Genomic DNA, 17317 nt, shown 5'->3' with positions numbered 1-17317 from the left:
GGATCTTAATCTAATCCCACTATTTATCTACTTAGAATTCCACTTGCTATTGCAAAACACAAGTAACCGAATTTTCAAAAATTCCATATCCTTGACTTTCTTCTTGTTTTATCGAGTCCCATATTCTGAATTCCTCACCCAAAAAAAGGAAATAAGTTTCTATAAATATTCGTCAACTTGCTTGCTAGCATCTTCTTTTCTCTATATTTAAGGAGTTAATTTGTGGCATCTAATATTTCATACCACCACAACACAACACAACACAACACAACACAACACACACTAACACTCATAGTCTTCTTCTCTCTCTCATTGATGGCATCGAGCTCGATGGCACGAGGGTCTTCTTCGTCGTGGACTGCTAATCAAAACAAGCAATTCGAGGAGGCTTTGGTGAGATACGATAAGGATTGGCATAAGATTGCAAGAGCATGTGGGAAAACGGTTGAGGAAGTGAGGAGGTATTATGATGCCTTAGAAAAGGACATCAACAATATCGAAACGGATCGAGTACCTATACCTAACTACACATCCATCTCTACTAACAGAGGATACACCACCGACCACCGGTATGTACACTATTTTTTTTAACGGTTAAATAAACTGAAATTTAGAGATCGCATCACGGTTTTATTAACGTTTAGTTTGCAAATATTGTTTAGTTAATAATTGCTCCATTAATAAATATTAATACTAGTAATATTTTTTTATTTTTACAACAAATATTATTAAAATATTAATACTGAGACACAAACAAATGTGGATAGGGCTTTAGCACTATTCTTGATTGACACATTTACTAATTAAGGCATGCATTTAAGAACACGTGTATCAACTGAATCAAATGATATACTAGGAGTGTTAAAAATTGAAACTTTGAAGAATAATTAAGAAAACATAATAACTCGAATTTTAATTTTTTTTTTCTCCATTAGTTAATATCTCATGCTGCAGTATTATTCCTCATTCTAAATGCAACTCTCATATGGAATTTTTTTTAATTTGAACAGGTTTATGATGAAGAATCTCAAACTGAAGTGATTAACTTTGTTCGGTGTTATACACAAGTGTGTAACGCTTGTGACGCATCAACAATGATATAATTGTATCTTTTCTTGTTTTGTTCCTTTTTTAGATATCGTGTGGAACTCGTTTCACTATTCTTATTTTGCTACAAAAAAAATCGTTGTTTACTGACTCACAAAATTTGCCACTAATTATCAAAAATCCGTCGGTAAACAGTGTTACAGGATGAATACCGACGGATTACGGAAGTTGGTGATTGAGTTGATGCATAATAATTTTACTAAACGGCCGGATTGCGCCAGTAGTAAAATTACCGACGACCATTGTGATGAATTATCCGTCAATAAATCTCATTGCCAATTTCAGACAATTGCGTCACTAACTACATACATATAACTATCCGCAGTAATTATTACGGAATTGTCCGTCACTAATTCGTTGTCCTTTTTCAAAGTGCTTTATTGACAGCATTATCTTGTCCGTCACTAATTCGTTGTCCATTTTCAAATTGCTTTATTGACAGCATTATCCGCCAATAATTCTGGCAGTTCCAAACTCATCAATTTTTATCATTAATTTTACCTAAATGGGTCATCTTATATTCAACTAAACCATTAAATCAATGACCAACAAACACTATATATATCTACAAAATAAAATTTATGTTAGATTACAGGAGTACTATCAAATTATCGTATTCAACATACAATTAATTGTATCTCTAAAGTGAATCAAAGATTATTTAAATTTTTAATTTTAGTATTAAATTAAAAATTAATTGAAAATTTTATAAATTATTCGATTCAATAGTAAGTAAGTAAGTAACAATTGAAATCTCCAAATATTAATCAAGATCCAATATTAATTGAAAAAAATTGGAACTAATCGATAGTATATATATTAACAATTTAAACATATTATACCTTATTTCACATGACGTAATGATAGTAACTACATATATTAATTTATAAAACTATATAGTATGTATATTTAAAAATAATTAATAATACTTTCTCCGTCCCATAGAAATAGTTCATATTCACTTATGACAATTTTTTTCTCATTTTCTTTTACCTATGGATCCACCATTCACTACACAGTTTTAACTATTTTTTCTATTTCTATCTTACTTTACTAATTTCACATTTAAAATATAAAATTCTAATAATCCTATTATACAAAATTAATACTCCATCCGTCCCTGAAAAGTATGAACTATTTCTTTTAGTCTGTTCCTAAAAAGTATGAACTCTCTAATTTTAGAAACTCATTTCTCTCTAATGAGGTGAGACTCATTCTCTACTAACAATACTATAAAAACTTTTTCTTTTTATCTCTCTTACGTTTTCCAATTGTGCATTAAAATGCATGCCAAACCAAATATTCGTACTCTTTGTGGGACGAACTACAAAGAGAAAGGGAGTACAAATTTTAAGGTGTGATATAATTTAATAAAATTATTATTAATATTATTATTATAATTATTTTTATTATTGCTATTACCAATCTTGTCAAAGAGCACGGATGTGGGCCTGGACCCACTTTTATTACTTTTTTACTCTCTAATCTTAGGCAATAACACAACACTCACACCCTTGCTATTCCGCAAGGACGTGCTCAAGGGTCCCACCATTTTATTATTCAATTTAAATAAAAACATTTCCACAATATTAAAATGCATTAAAAATACCCAGAATATTATTACAAATTACAAAAAACTTAAAAATTACATAATCAAAATCCTAAAAATTAAAAATTACATAATTAAATTCATAAAATTTAAAAAAACCACTACTCGTGGCCGAATTTCGCCCAAATGTGTTTGATTAGGTCTTCTTGTAGCTCAGTGTGAGTTCGGGTATCGCGCATTGTGTTTCTTGTTTCGATCCTCTCGCCCACCGTCGTATGCACACCTCGGCGTGGGGGAGACCTCGCGGTAGAGCTTCCGGCTTCATCCTCGTCGTAAAAGTTAGCCGCCCTCGGTCCTTCGTCAGCTATAATCATGTTGTGCAAGATAATACATGTGTACATGATGTCGGCGATATTCTTAACGTACCACAGCCGAGACGGGTTCTTCACAATGTTGAATCGGCCTTGAAGGACCCCAAAAGCTCTTTCAACGTCTTTCCGAGCAGACTCAGGACGCTGCGCAAAAAGAACCCGTCTCGGGTCTTGCAAATTGCTGAACGTCTTCACGAAAGTCGACCACCTTGGGTAGATACCATCGGCGAGATAGTAACCCATGTGGTATGCATTTCCGTTGACGGTGAAGTCGATCACCGGTGCTACACCATTCAAAACATCATTGAAGAGTGGTGAAGAATAGAGCACGTTCAAGTCGTTGTTGGATCCGGCAATACCGAAATATGCATGCCAAATCCATAGGCGGTAGTCGGCGACCGCTTCAAGGATAAGTGTTGGGTCGCCGCCTTTGTTGCCTCTTAAGTGTTGCCCCCTCCAAGCAGTCGGGTGATTCTTCCACTTCCAATGCATGCAGACAATGCTGCCAAGCATACCGGAAAAACCGTGGACTGTTTCGTGAAGACGAAGCAACCATTGACAATCATCGTTGGTGGGTGCGCGAAGGAATTCCTCACCGAAAGCAGAACGAACCTCGTCGCAAAAAATTTGAAGGCATAGGATTCTAGTTGACTCACCAACATGCAAATACTCATCGAAGAGGTCAGCTGTTTGCCCAGTAGCAAGTTGTCGGATGACACAAGTACACTTCTGCAACGCCGAGAGACTTTGCCGACCGGTTGCGTCTCTACTTGATTGAAAGTATTCAACACGGGCAGATAATGTGTTGACAATACGCATAAACAACCGTTTTAACATGCTAAAATGGTGCCGAAAGTAATCTTTCGGAAACCACGGCTTGTCTGAAAAATAGTCGGCAACGAGCCTTTCGTTGGCTCCCTCCCGGTCACGAGGGATGTAGCGGCGAATTGATCTAGTTGGTCGAGGATGAGGGGTGGGGGTAGTGGCGGCGACATAGGCTTCATAGGCGGTACGATATTGTTCATAGTATTCTTGTTCTTCGCGCTCCGCTTCCGCCATGATATCGGTGAAATCCATTTGAGAGGGTTTGAGTGAGAGAGGAAGATGTAGATGAGTTGTATGAAAAAAAATGAATGAGCGATGAATGAGAGATGATTTGATGTGAAAAATGGATGATGAATGTGTGTATTTATAGAAGATTTTGGGAATAAAAAAATTACAAAAAAATAAAAAAAAATTCAGAAAACCGGTAATAAAACGGTAATAAAACGGCCATATTTTTGGGAATCTGAAAATATATATTTTTTAATTTTTGGTATTATTTTTAATTTTTTTTAAAAAAATTTGAATTTCCAACAGATAATCTGTTGGCCAATAGAAACGCGCCAAGTAGCCTGCTCAGGGGCACGGACGTGCTCGATGCATCGAGCAGCGCCGTGCCAACGGCAGGAGTGCAGCAGCGGCGACAGCGGTGCCACGCCAGCGGCACGGACGTCGTTCGTCCCAGCGAGCACCGCTGCGGATGCTTTAATTACTTGATTTATAAATCGTCATTAGAGCATCCACAATGGCGCCTAGCGCACCGCCTAGCCGAGCGCCGGCGCTAGGCGGTCGCTAGGCGAACCATTGGAGGATCCGAAAACCGCCGAGCGGTTTTCCGAAAATCAATTTCGCCTAGCGCTAGGCGGTCAAAATCCGCTAGGCTATGCGCTGGGCGATCCGCTCGGCTCCATTGCAGCGCCCGGATCGCCTAGCGCATAGCCCAGCGGATTTTTATTTTTTATTTTTAATTTTCGAAACACTATATATACACGATTTGCACTTCATTTTCATTCGCACCACTTGTATTAACGAGTACTCTCTCTATCTTAATTTCTGTACAAGATCAACACCGAGAAATGGATATGAACAACGAGCCTAGTTCAGGGACGAGCGGTTCTCAAACTCCCCCAATCCCCGTTGGAGGCGGATGGAATCAGATGCCCGGGTACTACAACATGTACCCGTGGCAGCAGATGCTACCCGAGATGCCGACCGGAGGGAGTCCGCCGGGGGGGTTCCCGACGATGCGGGGTTGGGCACCCAATATGCAGATGATGCCGGAGTTGGCACCCAATATGCAGATGATACCCGGGGGAGGTTCGGCGACGCAGGGGACGCCGGGGGGCGTACCGGCGACGCAGGTGACGCGGGGGGACGTCTATCGCCCCAGTTTTGATTTTTTGACTGCTTCGTCGCACAGATAAACCCCAACGGATGCGCAGTTCACGCCGAGCGGTTTTGATGATTTTGCGTTGTCGGATTTGAGGTTTGATAGTCTCGGAGTTCCGGAAACTCCCGTTCAAACGGGGGGAGCAGTGCAGGGTAGTGGCGCCCCAAAGAAAAAGGGCAAGGGAAAGAAGGTCGGGGGGTCGTCGCAGCCGGGTGGGGATGACCCCACGGTACGGAGAAGGTGGACGGACGAGGAGAACATTGCGCTGTCAAAGGTGTGGGTGAGTGTTTGCGACGATCCTCTTGTTTCTAATAACCAGAGGATCATCAACGTGTGGGGCAAGGTAGCAGCAGCCTACCAGCTATTTTGCCCAGAGGGGAGGCCACACAACGGGGAGGATTGCCGGAAGGCGTGGAACAGAATCATGGCTGTCGTCTCCCGATTTTCGGGTTTGTACGCCAACGCCCTCCGCATGCAGAGTAGTGGCCAAACGGAGGACGACTGCAGGAGGATAGCGGAGAAAGCCTTCCCCCAGTCCGGGTTGTATAAGGACTTCACCTACTGGAACTGCTATCTTGTGCTGAACGACTTTGAGAAATTCCGAGTAGGTGTTGACGCTGGCTGGCCGAAGAAGCAACGATTGAACTATACCGGGGATTTCAACGGCAGCAGCGGTGGTTCCCACGACCTCCCCGAGACGGACCAGGTGCTCCCCAACCCTCGTTCGTTCGGCCGCCGACCTCGCCCCGCTGGGCAAAAGCGGGCGCAACGGGAGGCGAGGGGGGTCGCCGGGGGTTCCCAGGAGGTCCAGTCGGCATCCCCCTTTGACCGCCAGTCTACAGAGGATCTCAAGTACTTCGCGCGTCAACAAACGCGCCAGATGATGGTGAAGACATTAGCCGAATGACGAGCGGCGACGGACCCCCAGGAGAAGAGATTTCTCTTCACATTGCTCGAGAGCATGAATGACGATCTGCGTGGAGGCGGCAGCGGCGGTGGCAGCGGAGGCGGCAGTGACAGTGGCGATGGAGGCGGCGGTTGCGGTGGCGACGGCGACGACGGAGGCGAGGGAGCCGGCGAGTGGTTTTTTTTAAGTAATGTACTTTTTGCGATTTTTAATGTAATTTTTTTATTAATGTACTTTTTAAAAATTTTGTACTTTTTTTAATTTATTGTTCTTTTTTAAAAATTAAAATAGTATTATTAATGTTTCCCGTATATGTCTCGTAAATTAAATTCTGTATATTGTGTTATTAGTGATGTGGCTATTGATGTGGCTAGGCTATTTATGATATAACTAGGCTATGACTGGGCTATTTCTGATGTGGCATGAGGATTTTTAGTATTGATGATGTGGCAGGAGGAGTTTGTGGCTAGACTATAGTTGGACTATTGCTGGACTATAACCACTTTGGATGCTCTTCCACGTTTAAAAAAGTAGGCGCCTGCTAAAGAGTAAATCTTGAAAATCTTGTCCACGTCAACAACATGATACTGACACACGACCACTTGCACAAACATAAAAAAGTCATTTTTGAAGAATATCTCCCAATCCCATTTCTAGTCTTTGCTCAACTGGAATCCATAGAATCAAAGAAAGATCACTTTTTTAAATCGATTTATGGTTTTGGAGGGCAATCGAGAATAGTTTTGAATTGGGATCTGCATTTTCTTGAATTCTAGTGAGAGCGATGGAAGAGGGAGACGATGGGAGGGGGGATCTGAGGAAACCATTCCTGCATACAGGGAGTTGGTATCGGATGGGTTCGAGGCAATCAAGTATGATGGGCTCTTCTCAAGCAATCAGGGATAGCTCTATCTCAGTTTTGGCTTGCGTTCTGATTGTGGCTTTGGGTCCCATCCAGTTTGGTTTCACTGTAACGTTTTCTGTTTATATCTATAGACTACTTTTCATTTCCTTTTTGTTATTAGTGCTTGTTTGATTGCAATTTGTTTTGAAATTTGGTTAGACCTCAGCTTACTTGATGATATGTTCAATAAACTGAATGGGTTCTGAGTCGATCAAGATTTGGAACCTGAATTAGGTGGTTTAGGAGGACTTTTTTATCATGATACATTGATGATTGGCTTTGTAGGCTTTGATAATTATGGAGTTTTAGATGAAGTTTGTCAGTTAGCAGAATTTTGGATTTTACTGTTGAGTGTGAGAGTTGTGAAGTTGGGCATCTAAAATCAGATGCCATCTACCAATTTAGATCTCTGTTTAAGATGGTCTTCACCATCTACTACATATCACCAATAAGCACCCATGTATAATAAAATAACCAGGCTTTTACCTTGGACCGTTGACACTAGTTTTACTTTGTCCTGTAGTTATCTTTGCCACTTATACATTTAAAGTATTTTTTTGGCTGTAATGTGATCCTATAATACCTTTCATGGAATGTGGCTTAGCTCAGAATTCAGGTTTATTGTCAAACGTTTTTATTGGGGGATTTTTCTATTTCTGTTACTTATAGCTTTCTCCCTCTGTTGCCAAATATGAATGTTAATGTTTTTAGCATATTTCCTCTTCCTCCTATGAATTCGTATGGTAGTATAGGCGAAACTAAAATAAATATAAGCTATAATGATTGTGTTTGTTGTTTTGTGAAGTGTGGTTACTCTTCCCCAACACAGTCTGCTCTCACCAAAGATCTCGACCTCACAGTCTCGCAGGTTAGTATGTTCATATTTTTGTTACTAGATTGTATCCTCACTTTTAAATTTATCACAATAACAATGGCCATTTGTACAGTTCTCCCTATTTGGTTCGTTGTCCAATGTGGGAGCCATGGTTGGGGCAGTTGCTAGTGGTCAGATTTCTGAGTACATAGGACGAAAGGGGGTATGCATTTGCTTATTAACATGAGCTAGTCGCAGTTCCTTGTTCTTTCAATTTTGTAGTGAATGGTCAAGACTTTAACACGGTGTGTTGTCTTGCAGTCTTTGATGATTGCTGCCATACCTAACATCATTGGTTGGCTTTGCATCTCATTCGCGAAAGTAAGGTTTTCTACTCTTTTTTATGTCTGTATCATGTTCTGTTGCAGTTCTTACTTCTTAAAAGTTTCTTCGTTTCACTTTAAATATAGGACTACTCATTTCTATACATGGGAAGGCTGTTAGAAGGATTTGGCGTGGGCATCATCTCTTACACGGTAAAATTCAAAGCTTTGTCTTAGTGTTTTTTCAATCTCAACTCTCAAGATAGTCTTTCTCGATTTACTGAAGTTATATATTCTCTAATATGATGCAGGTCCCTGTATACATAGCTGAGATAGCACCCCAGAATCTTAGAGGAGCTCTGGGCTCAGTGAACCAGGTTTGCTTTCGCCATTTTCCTCTTAGAACTTCTTATGCTTCAAGAAGTCATTGAGTTCACTTTTTTCCTATGATGTAGCTATCTGTGACAATTGGAATCCTGCTATCATATCTACTGGGACTATTTGTCGAATGGAGATTTCTTGCAGTTCTTGGTAAATTCCGCTAGACCATTTAATCATTGGAATCTATGCTTTGTGAATAGTTGGAATTCTTTCGTATGTCAACTGAAAATTATGACTGTTGTTTTTGATTCATTTCATAATCATAGTGATGAATCCCTTGACAGATTCAAAACGTACATCGTTTTATTCACCTTATCTCAGTTGCATAGAAAATTTTCATTCAATAAATTCTAATGAGCTATTGGATTTAATGAAATTAAAAATTTGGGAGTTTGCACTATGGTTTCAAATGCTGACTACATTCACTTTGTGTGCAGGCATACTGCCGTGTCTGATACTGATACCTGGACTCTTCTTCATCCCCGAATCTCCTCGGTGGTTGGTGAGGCATCCAACAACTTTTTCTCTCATGATTGTCACAGATAGAATGATTTACATATTCCTGCTGTATGAATATTAGGCTAAAATGGGAATGACGGATGATTTTGAAGCGTCCCTGCAAGTACTTCGGGGATTTGACACTGATATTTCTGTTGAAGTACATGAAATCAAGGCAGGTTTATTGCATTAATTCGCAAGGATGTGTGTATTTGATCCATGCATTTATTATTCATTATTTATCTCTAAATCTAATGAAATATGAGTTCATCATGAGCTAATGTTTCGGTCCTGCAGGGATCTTTAGCATCATCAAGCCGAAGAAATGCATTACGCTTTCAAGATCTCAAATCAAGAAGATATTGGTTACCCCTTATGGTACATAATATCTTCATAAGTGTTGTAATCTTCCACTGCTCGTGTACTGTAGTTGATCTTTGACGCTGTCTTTCATCTCACAGATAGGAATTGGACTACTTGTTTTCCAACAGCTATCCGGAATTAATGGTGTCATCTTTTATTCCAACAACATATTTGAATCTGCAGGTGGGTACATGTAAATTTCTTATCCTAGAAAGATGGAAATGGGCTATTGATGTTTCAATTTTAAGTTTTTGATTATCTGAGATCAATACAATTGCTCGTAGATGAGACTACATATATCTAGCTATATTGAGTTTTGGTTAATTTGGAGTGCTGGGTTATTTTTGAGCAGGGATCTCTTCGAGCAATGCTGCAACTGTAGGTGTCGGGGTTATTCAGGTTATGCCTATAAACACGCATCTCTATCACTATTTTTCCAATACATTATCTATTCAAAATATTCGAGTTCTTATTAGATATCCCTGATTTATATTCTAACATGGTAATCTTCAGGTTATTGCTACTGCAGTGGCTACATGGTTGGTGGACAAAACTGGGCGTCGGATTCTTTTATTAGTGAGTTAATGAAACACTTTATGATTTTAATGTCTACAAATGAATGCATTCTCTTACAAGGCAAAAGTTTAGCATATCTGGAAGTACAGTCTCCAGATGCACCGGAGTGTGCCTCGTCTTACAGTTTAGTACTTCTTTCAGGTATCGTCATCCGGCATGGCACTTAGTCTTGTAGTGGTTGCTGTATCATTCTACTTAAAGGTATTGCTTTGTGAATCATTTGTGACTCAACAGAAGCTGATTTAGAGATAATAGAGAAACCTGATACGAATTGTTGATTTTGATATTGTTAAAAGGGATCTGTTTCCGAGGACTCTACATTGTTTGGAATCCTGGGAATCCTATCAGTAGTTGGAGTAGTGGTATGTTTTCTTACAAAGCAACATAGTAAAAGCTGATTTATGAATTTTCTCCAATACCTGACATTTGTCATATGTAGTGCTTGATCATTTCTTTCTCACTTGGAATGGGACCTATTCCATGGCTCATAATGTCCGAGGTAAACTTTATCTTTCCATCTTCTCGACGTCATTGGATTCTTAAATAAGTGTTTTACAATTGCAGTTGTGAAACTAGTATTAAGATTTATTGGTATTAATTTGTGGAAGATACAATTATAAAACTGATGCAAAGTTACCATTAATGTCATGTGTTCAAGTTTTGATTACTCCATGTGCCATATATGCAAATCATTCACAAGCTTGTTTTCATTTTTTATTTTTGTTAGTATGAATTTGACGGCCTAGATTTGACATGAGCTGATTAAATCATATATCCACGACTTGCAGATTCTTCCAATAAAAATCAAAGGCCTAGCTGGAAGTGTTGCAACTTTGTTCAACTGGTCTTTCTCGTGGCTGATTACAATGACTGCACCAATGCTACTAACTTGGAGTAGTGGAGGTTTGTATAATTCAACCCTCGATACTTTCATTACCCCGTTATTAGTCCATATCGTGGAAATGCATGGTTTAAAAAAACATCTTTGATATGAAACATGATAAGGAAATACGAGAAGTAGGCTCAAATCTCAATCTAGTAACATATGGGGTAGCCTTTTGGGTTAAGCAAAACGATTGCACGAGCATACTGTTGTATTAACATAGAAGAAATATAGTCTGATTGAGTGGACAACACCTTCATTAGATAAGGGGTGTTTTAGGAATCTCAGGAACAAGACCAAATGAGCTTAAAAGCACGAGACTTAGTCGAACTTTCATGCAGTTGTTTTTGAGCTTTATTCAGTCATGAGGTTTAGGATGTAACGGTGATGATGCTCTCAACAGCGACGTTGTTCTGAAAACTGTTTCTCAGCATTCACAATCTGCACAACTATTGTTATCATGACGTGTCTCTTTATATCTATAGGAACATTCACTATGTATGGCATGATGTGCATATTCACTGTCGCGTTTGTGGCAATTTGGGTTCCGGAGACGAAGGGGAAGACATTAGAGGAAATCCAGAACTCCTTCAGATGATCAGAATTGTTTGCTCAATTTTTTATTTTTTTGAGTTTATTTGATATCTACTCATTTGTATCATTGAATGGGTAGTGTAAGAGAATAGATGTGTGCCACACTATTCCTTTTCTGCAAGGTGTTTTACATGTGGAACATTTATGAATTGTATATTTGACATATGTGTGTACATTTTCGTCAATAAACTCTGGGTTACATAACCATTTAACCATTTTCACTTTATTATTGCATTGTTGCTCTAGGTTTTTGAAAATTATTTGGAAGGTTGTCTATTACATCATCTCCAATTATATACCAAAACTTATTTTTGGTGTAGAAAATTTCTACAAGCATTCACCAAATCCAAATTTTAATCCAAATCTTTTTTTTGAGTTTTTCTATATAACAATTCCACATACATGCTATGCAAAATATTATAAAATATTACAAATCAATCCATTATTATTTAATTAATAATGTGAATTAAAAATACTAACAATAAATTACAATAACAAAATAAAAAACCTAATCTAATAATTTAGTAACATAACCAGATCCTCTAATATTGTCGAAGTATGAAGATATGTTCAATTTGCATCATCATTTGATTGTTCTTATTGTTGAGCTTTTTTCTGTAAAATGTATTTTCTTTCGGCTTGAAAATAAGTACAACTATGAAAATTGTCTATTGAGCTCAAATTCATAGCTATTACTTTATTTTCTTCCCTCATTGTTTTGTGTTCTTGGACCACCTTTTGATTTTCCACCAACTTAGTCATATGATCATTGCTTTTTTAATACCTTCATTTATTTCCTCATTTTGTTTTTCATGGCCATACATAAGAGATATAGTGTTCTCGAACTAGGATAAAGAAACAAAATATTAATCTGGACCACCTTTAGATTTTCCACAAACTTAGTCATATGATCATTGCTTTTTTAATACCTTCATTTGTTTCCTCATTTTTTTAGTAAATTAGCTATTTGTTAATCATTCTAAATAAAACTAGCTACTTAAAAATTTACATAAAATTATCAAATGTTATCATCAAAACATATGCAATTAGGATCCTATTAGAATCCTCGTAAAATTACCTTGCAATTAGGATCTTATTAGAATCCTCGTAAAATTACCTTTAATTTGATATATGTTTTGTGAAAAAATTGTGTAAATCAAAATAGTTATATAAGTTCAAAATTGAGATATGTTTTAAAAATTAGTTATAACTAAAAGAGTGAACTACAAAAACCGTCATTGGATTATGCCCTGGATTTTCAAGATATCCCAGATAACTCTGGACTAAGCGTTTATCTTAAATGTGTCATTTTTCAATGTTTTCGATTGAAAATATCCTTTTCAAAGTTTGAGCATTTTGATCTACACACCATTTTAACTTTTTGAAGATGTCATCAGCATGATTAATGATTTTCAGTATGTCATTTGTTTGTTCCTTTATATTTCTGTATCTTGTTTCCTTTAAAATAGAGGCATCAACACACACCTCTCCTCTCTTCTTCTTCCTCCTGCTGCCCTCTTCAAAGCTCCGATTTGTTGATTTTTTTCTTCATATCTTAGTTGTCAGCGAACTCGGCGGAAGGAGGAGGGAATGGTTGTAGGTGGCTCCGATTTGAATACGAAAAATGTATGTGTCGCCAAAGAGCTATTTTGTGCAAATTGGCACGGTGGAGGGGGATTTGGTGAGGAGAGGGATGTTGAGGATTACGCAGACCAAATGCTTCAGTTTTGCCTTTAATTGTCGCCCTTTCACGTACTTCACCGTCCACGCACACCTCTCTCTCTATATATCTGTCTCTATATCTACGAAACCACAACTTTCTAATTTCTATCTATATCTCTCTCTTCCTGTTCTTCTCGAAAGAAGACTCCTTTTTATCTCTCTGCATTGCTATTGCTATTGCTATTGCTATTGCCAGAGCCGGACATAAGAAGAGCCTTGGGGGCCTTGGGACCCCCAATATTTTTTAAAATTTCAGGGGTATTTTAGTAATTTCACATTAAAATTAAATTAAATATTATTTTATATTAAATAAGAGTTAAACCTAGATAACTAATATCCCAAATCCAATCTTCTCGGCCAATTTTTCACTCCAGCCGCTACACATTCTCCAATTACCATTACATAATTTAAAATTGCTTCTCCATCTCCAGAGACCAGAGTTAACGGCACTACGGGTAATTTCATATTCTGATGTTTTGCATTCAAAAATCAAGTGAGAGAAAATTTGTTTTTCTATCTGAAAATTGGGTGTTTTGAGGCTTTGAGCTTTATATTATATATATATATCTTCTAGTTCTAGATGTAGAATAACATTTATTTTGTTTGTTTGTGATTGTCATATTGAGCATTTTATTTAATTATGCAGCGTTTCATTGAGTTAGTAGTTGTCCCCAATTTAATTTTGTGACATGTTTTCATTCAACATATGTTATGCTTATATTAATAGTTTTGGAGTCCCACTGTATAATTCTATTTAATAAAGTTTATAATATGTCTTTCCTTATTTTTGATTTGATTTGTAAATTTGGCAGCCTTTTATTTGGTTATGTCATTTTTTTTATATTTACTAATTGTCTATTTTATTATATGTAGGGTGATGCATCGTTTTTTCAAGAAAGTTTCTCCTATTACCGCGGTTTTATCTCCGTCAGAGAATGAACCTCCACTTCTCCAACCACAAGAGTTACCTAATGAAGACAGAAATAAAGTTGATCTAGAGGATGGATCCGCACTTCTCCAACCTCAAGAGTTACCGAGTGAAGACAAAGATAAAGTCGATTTAGAGAAGCTTCCAAGTGATCCTGGGGAACGACCTGACATAATGAGTTATCCACCAAACTCAATAGAAGACAATCGTAGAGCTTATTTACTAAGAGGTCCATGTCAATCACGCAAGCATAATTTCCTTTCTACAAGCAATGGAAATCGAAAACGTAAATTTGTCTCACTTTGGTTTGATGAATTTAAGAGCTGGCTGGAGTATAGTGTTACCAAGGAAGCTGCTTATTGCTTATATTGCTGTCTTTTCTCAAGACTCCATGGAAATGGACAAGATGCCTTTGTATCTAAGGGATTTACTGCTTGGGGCAAGAAAGAAAGATTAAGAGATCATGTTGGAAATCATACAAGTGAGCATAATAGGTGTAGATTAGCATGTCAGGATTTGATGAACCAACCCCAGCACATTGAAGTCTCTCTACTAAAGCAGTCAACACAATCGAAGCTTAATTATCGTTGCAGATTGAATGCAACGATTGTTTCACTTCGTTATCTTATCATGCAAGGAATGCCTTCTCGCGGACATGATGAGTCCGAAGAATCCTTAAATCAAGGTAATTTTCTTGAGCTTTTGAAAGTTATTGCCTCTTGCAGCGATGAGATATCTAGTGTTGTACTAAAAAATGCTCCTGACAATCTCAAACTAACATCACCGAGAATTCAGAAGGACATCATAAATGCATTTGCTGTTGAGACAACAAAACTTATTGTACAATATATGGGAAATGATTTTTTCTCCATATTAATCGATGAGTGTCGAGATATATCAGTCAAAGAGCAAATGGGTGTTGTGGTGCGATATGTGGACAAGAATGGATGTGTTATGGAACGCTTTCTCGGTGTCGTGCATGTCAGAGACACGGTTGCAACCTCACTTGAGAAGGCACTTGATTCTTTGTTATCTATGTATGATTTAAGTGTATCTAGTTTGAGAGGACAAGGATATGATGGTGCAAGCAACATGAGAGGTGAATTCAATGGATTGAAAAGTTTGATACTCAGGAGAAATCCCAGTGCCTATTATGTACATTGTTTTGCTCACCAGCTTCAACTCACAATTGTTGCTGTTGCCAAAAAGCATACAAGTATCAGATCTTTTTATAATGTTATCAACCGTTTGTGTAATGTTGTTGGAGGTTCTTGTAAGCGCAGAGATATACTTAGAGAAAAACAGAGAGAGAATATTCTAGAAAAGATTGCAAGTGATGAAATTACCACCGGGACAGGATTGAATCAAGAGATGTCATTAAAGCGGCCTGGAGATACTCGTTGGAGTTCACATTATGGTACTCTTATCAACTTGATTCATTTGTTTTCTTCTATTGCTGAAGCGGATGATGTGTCAGAAATTATTAATCGCTTTGAGTTTATTTTTGTGTTACATCTTATGAAGCAAATCTTGGGAATCACACATGAGCTCTCTCAAGTGCTACAAAAAAGGATCAAGACATTGTTAACGCAATGAATCTTGTCAAAGTAGCAAAAGCACGTTTGCAAATAATGAGGGAAGAAGGTTGGGAAGTTTTGCTTACTGATGTTTCTAAGTTTTGTGACAAATATGAGATAATTGTGCTTGACATGGATAATGAGTTTGTACCTCGAGGAAGAGTACGTAGAACTCAAAAAATGAAGAATCTCCACTATTATTGAGTTGAGATATTTTGTTCTGTGATTGACATGCAAGCTCAAGAGTTAAATCATCGTTTTGGTGAAACTAACACGGACTTACTTTTATGTATGGCATGTTTCGATCCTAGAGATTCATTTTCTGCATTTGATTTGGAGAAACTGCTTCGCCTTGCTAGTTATTATCCATCAGAATTTTCTGGAGTTGCTTTGGATGAGCTTGAAAATCAACTTCAAAGCTTTATTTTTGATATGCGGATAGATGAAAATTTTTCACAGTTATTTGGAATCGGTGGTCTTGCTCAGAAGATGGTTTCTACAAGAAAGCATGAAATCTTCCCATTGGTTTATTTGTTAGTCAAGTTGTCATTGATCTTGCCGGTTGCTACTGCCTCAGTGGAAAGAGCATTTTCAGCAATGAAATTCATCAAGAGTTCTCTACGTAATAGTATGAGAGACCAACTATTACAAGATTGCTTAGTTCCTTACATTGAAAAGGATGTCTTTGTTAATGTTACTAATGAAACTATTATGCAGCGATTCCAGAAGATGAAGAATAGAAGAGAAATGTTATGATATGTTTGTTTTTTCCTTTAATATTTAAACATTAATATTTAATTTTATATTTTTCTAATTTTATTATAAATTATTTTTGGACCCCCCATCGTTAAAATCCTGCGTCCGCCACTGGCTATTGCTATTTCTATTTCTACTCAAAGTTCTCACCTTTTGTTATTCTATTCAGATAATGATGTGTAAGAGCATCTCCAATGGCGGCGTCGTCACCGGCACGCCGATTTTTCGCAGACGCCGGTGCTGACGCCGAACCATTGCGAGCGGCGTCAAAATCGGTGTGCCCACGCCGATTCTTGGGCAAACGCTGATTCTCACGTCGATCCTCACGGCGCCATTGTAGGCCTCGGATCGGCGTCAGGCCGGCGTCAGATTTTTTATTTTTTATTTTTTAATTTTTCGAAACACTATATATACGCGTTTTGGACATCATTTTCATTCACACCACTTGTTTTAACAAGTACTCTCTCTATCTTAATTTCTGTACAAGATCAACACCGAGAAATGGAGAACACCAACGAAGGTACTCCAGTGACGACCGGGTTTCAGACTCCCCCGACTCCCGGGGGAGGGTCTCAGACTCTCCCGGCTCCCGTGGGAGGTGGTTGGCCTCCGATGACCGGGTACTACAACATGTACCCGTGGCAGCAGATGATGCCACTGATGGCCGCCGGGGGAAGTGTGCCGGCTTGGCAGGGGGTACCGCCGATGCAACCCCCTATGCAGATGATGCAGGGGTGGGCACCGGGATGCAGCCACCGGCGCAACAGATGATGCCACCGCCGCAGGGGACGCCCGGGGGGGGGGAAACGTCTATCGGCCAGCTTTTGATTTTTCCACCGGTTCTTCGCACAC

The 17317-nt window shown here is 38.4% G+C and overlaps 3 protein-coding genes across 3 annotated transcripts; all 3 read left to right on the top strand.

Annotated features, from left to right (window-relative positions):
* The first annotated feature begins 228 nt into the window (after nt 1-228).
* LOC121805602 (protein RADIALIS-like 4) lies at nt 229-1396 on the top strand. Its single transcript, XM_042205519.1, has 2 exons — nt 229-569; nt 1011-1396. Exons 1-2 carry the CDS (start codon nt 316-318, stop codon nt 1039-1041), a joined length of 285 nt encoding a protein of 94 aa, XP_042061453.1. The 5' UTR covers nt 229-315; the 3' UTR covers nt 1042-1396.
* Nucleotides 1397-6745: 5349 nt separating this feature from the next.
* Nucleotides 6746-11697, top strand: LOC121805601 (sugar transporter ERD6-like 6). Its single transcript, XM_042205518.1, has 18 exons — nt 6746-7116; nt 7856-7918; nt 7998-8087; nt 8186-8245; nt 8335-8400; nt 8499-8564; nt 8643-8718; nt 9006-9070; nt 9149-9241; nt 9364-9444; nt 9528-9612; nt 9782-9828; nt 9943-10005; nt 10147-10206; nt 10302-10367; nt 10445-10504; nt 10794-10908; nt 11374-11697. The coding sequence occupies exons 1-18, from the start codon at nt 6931-6933 to the stop codon at nt 11484-11486; spliced, it is 1455 nt and encodes a 484-aa protein (XP_042061452.1). The 5' UTR covers nt 6746-6930; the 3' UTR covers nt 11487-11697.
* A 2609-nt stretch (nt 11698-14306) lies between these two features.
* On the top strand, nt 14307-15728 carry LOC121804186 (zinc finger MYM-type protein 1-like). The gene has a single exon (XM_042203717.1). It carries the CDS (start codon nt 14307-14309, stop codon nt 15726-15728), a length of 1422 nt encoding a protein of 473 aa, XP_042059651.1.
* The last annotated feature ends 1589 nt before the right edge of the window (nt 15729-17317 follow it).

Source organism: Salvia splendens, chromosome 5, assembly GCF_004379255.2.
Source record: "Salvia splendens isolate huo1 chromosome 5, SspV2, whole genome shotgun sequence".
Lineage (NCBI taxonomy): Eukaryota > Viridiplantae > Streptophyta > Magnoliopsida > Lamiales > Lamiaceae > Salvia > Salvia splendens.
This window is presented reverse-complemented; position numbering and strand designations above follow the sequence as displayed.

Bases quoted from the DNA above. Each gene is read 5' to 3' on its own strand.
- LOC121805602 (XM_042205519.1), top strand. From the start codon at position 316: ATGGCATCGAGCTCGATGGCACGAGGGTCTTCTTCGTCGTGGACTGCT. The intron at 570-1,010 runs GTATGTACACTA...TAATTTGAACAG, and splicing joins GGATACACCACCGACCACCG to GTTTATGATGAAGAATCTCA.
- LOC121805601 (XM_042205518.1), top strand. From the start codon at position 6,931: ATGGAAGAGGGAGACGATGGGAGGGGGGATCTGAGGAAACCATTCCTG. The intron at 8,719-9,005 runs GTAAATTCCGCT...CTTTGTGTGCAG, and splicing joins GAGATTTCTTGCAGTTCTTG to GCATACTGCCGTGTCTGATA. The intron at 9,613-9,781 runs GTGGGTACATGT...ATTTTTGAGCAG, and splicing joins CAACATATTTGAATCTGCAG to GGATCTCTTCGAGCAATGCT.
- LOC121804186 (XM_042203717.1), top strand. From the start codon at position 14,307: ATGAGTTATCCACCAAACTCAATAGAAGACAATCGTAGAGCTTATTTA.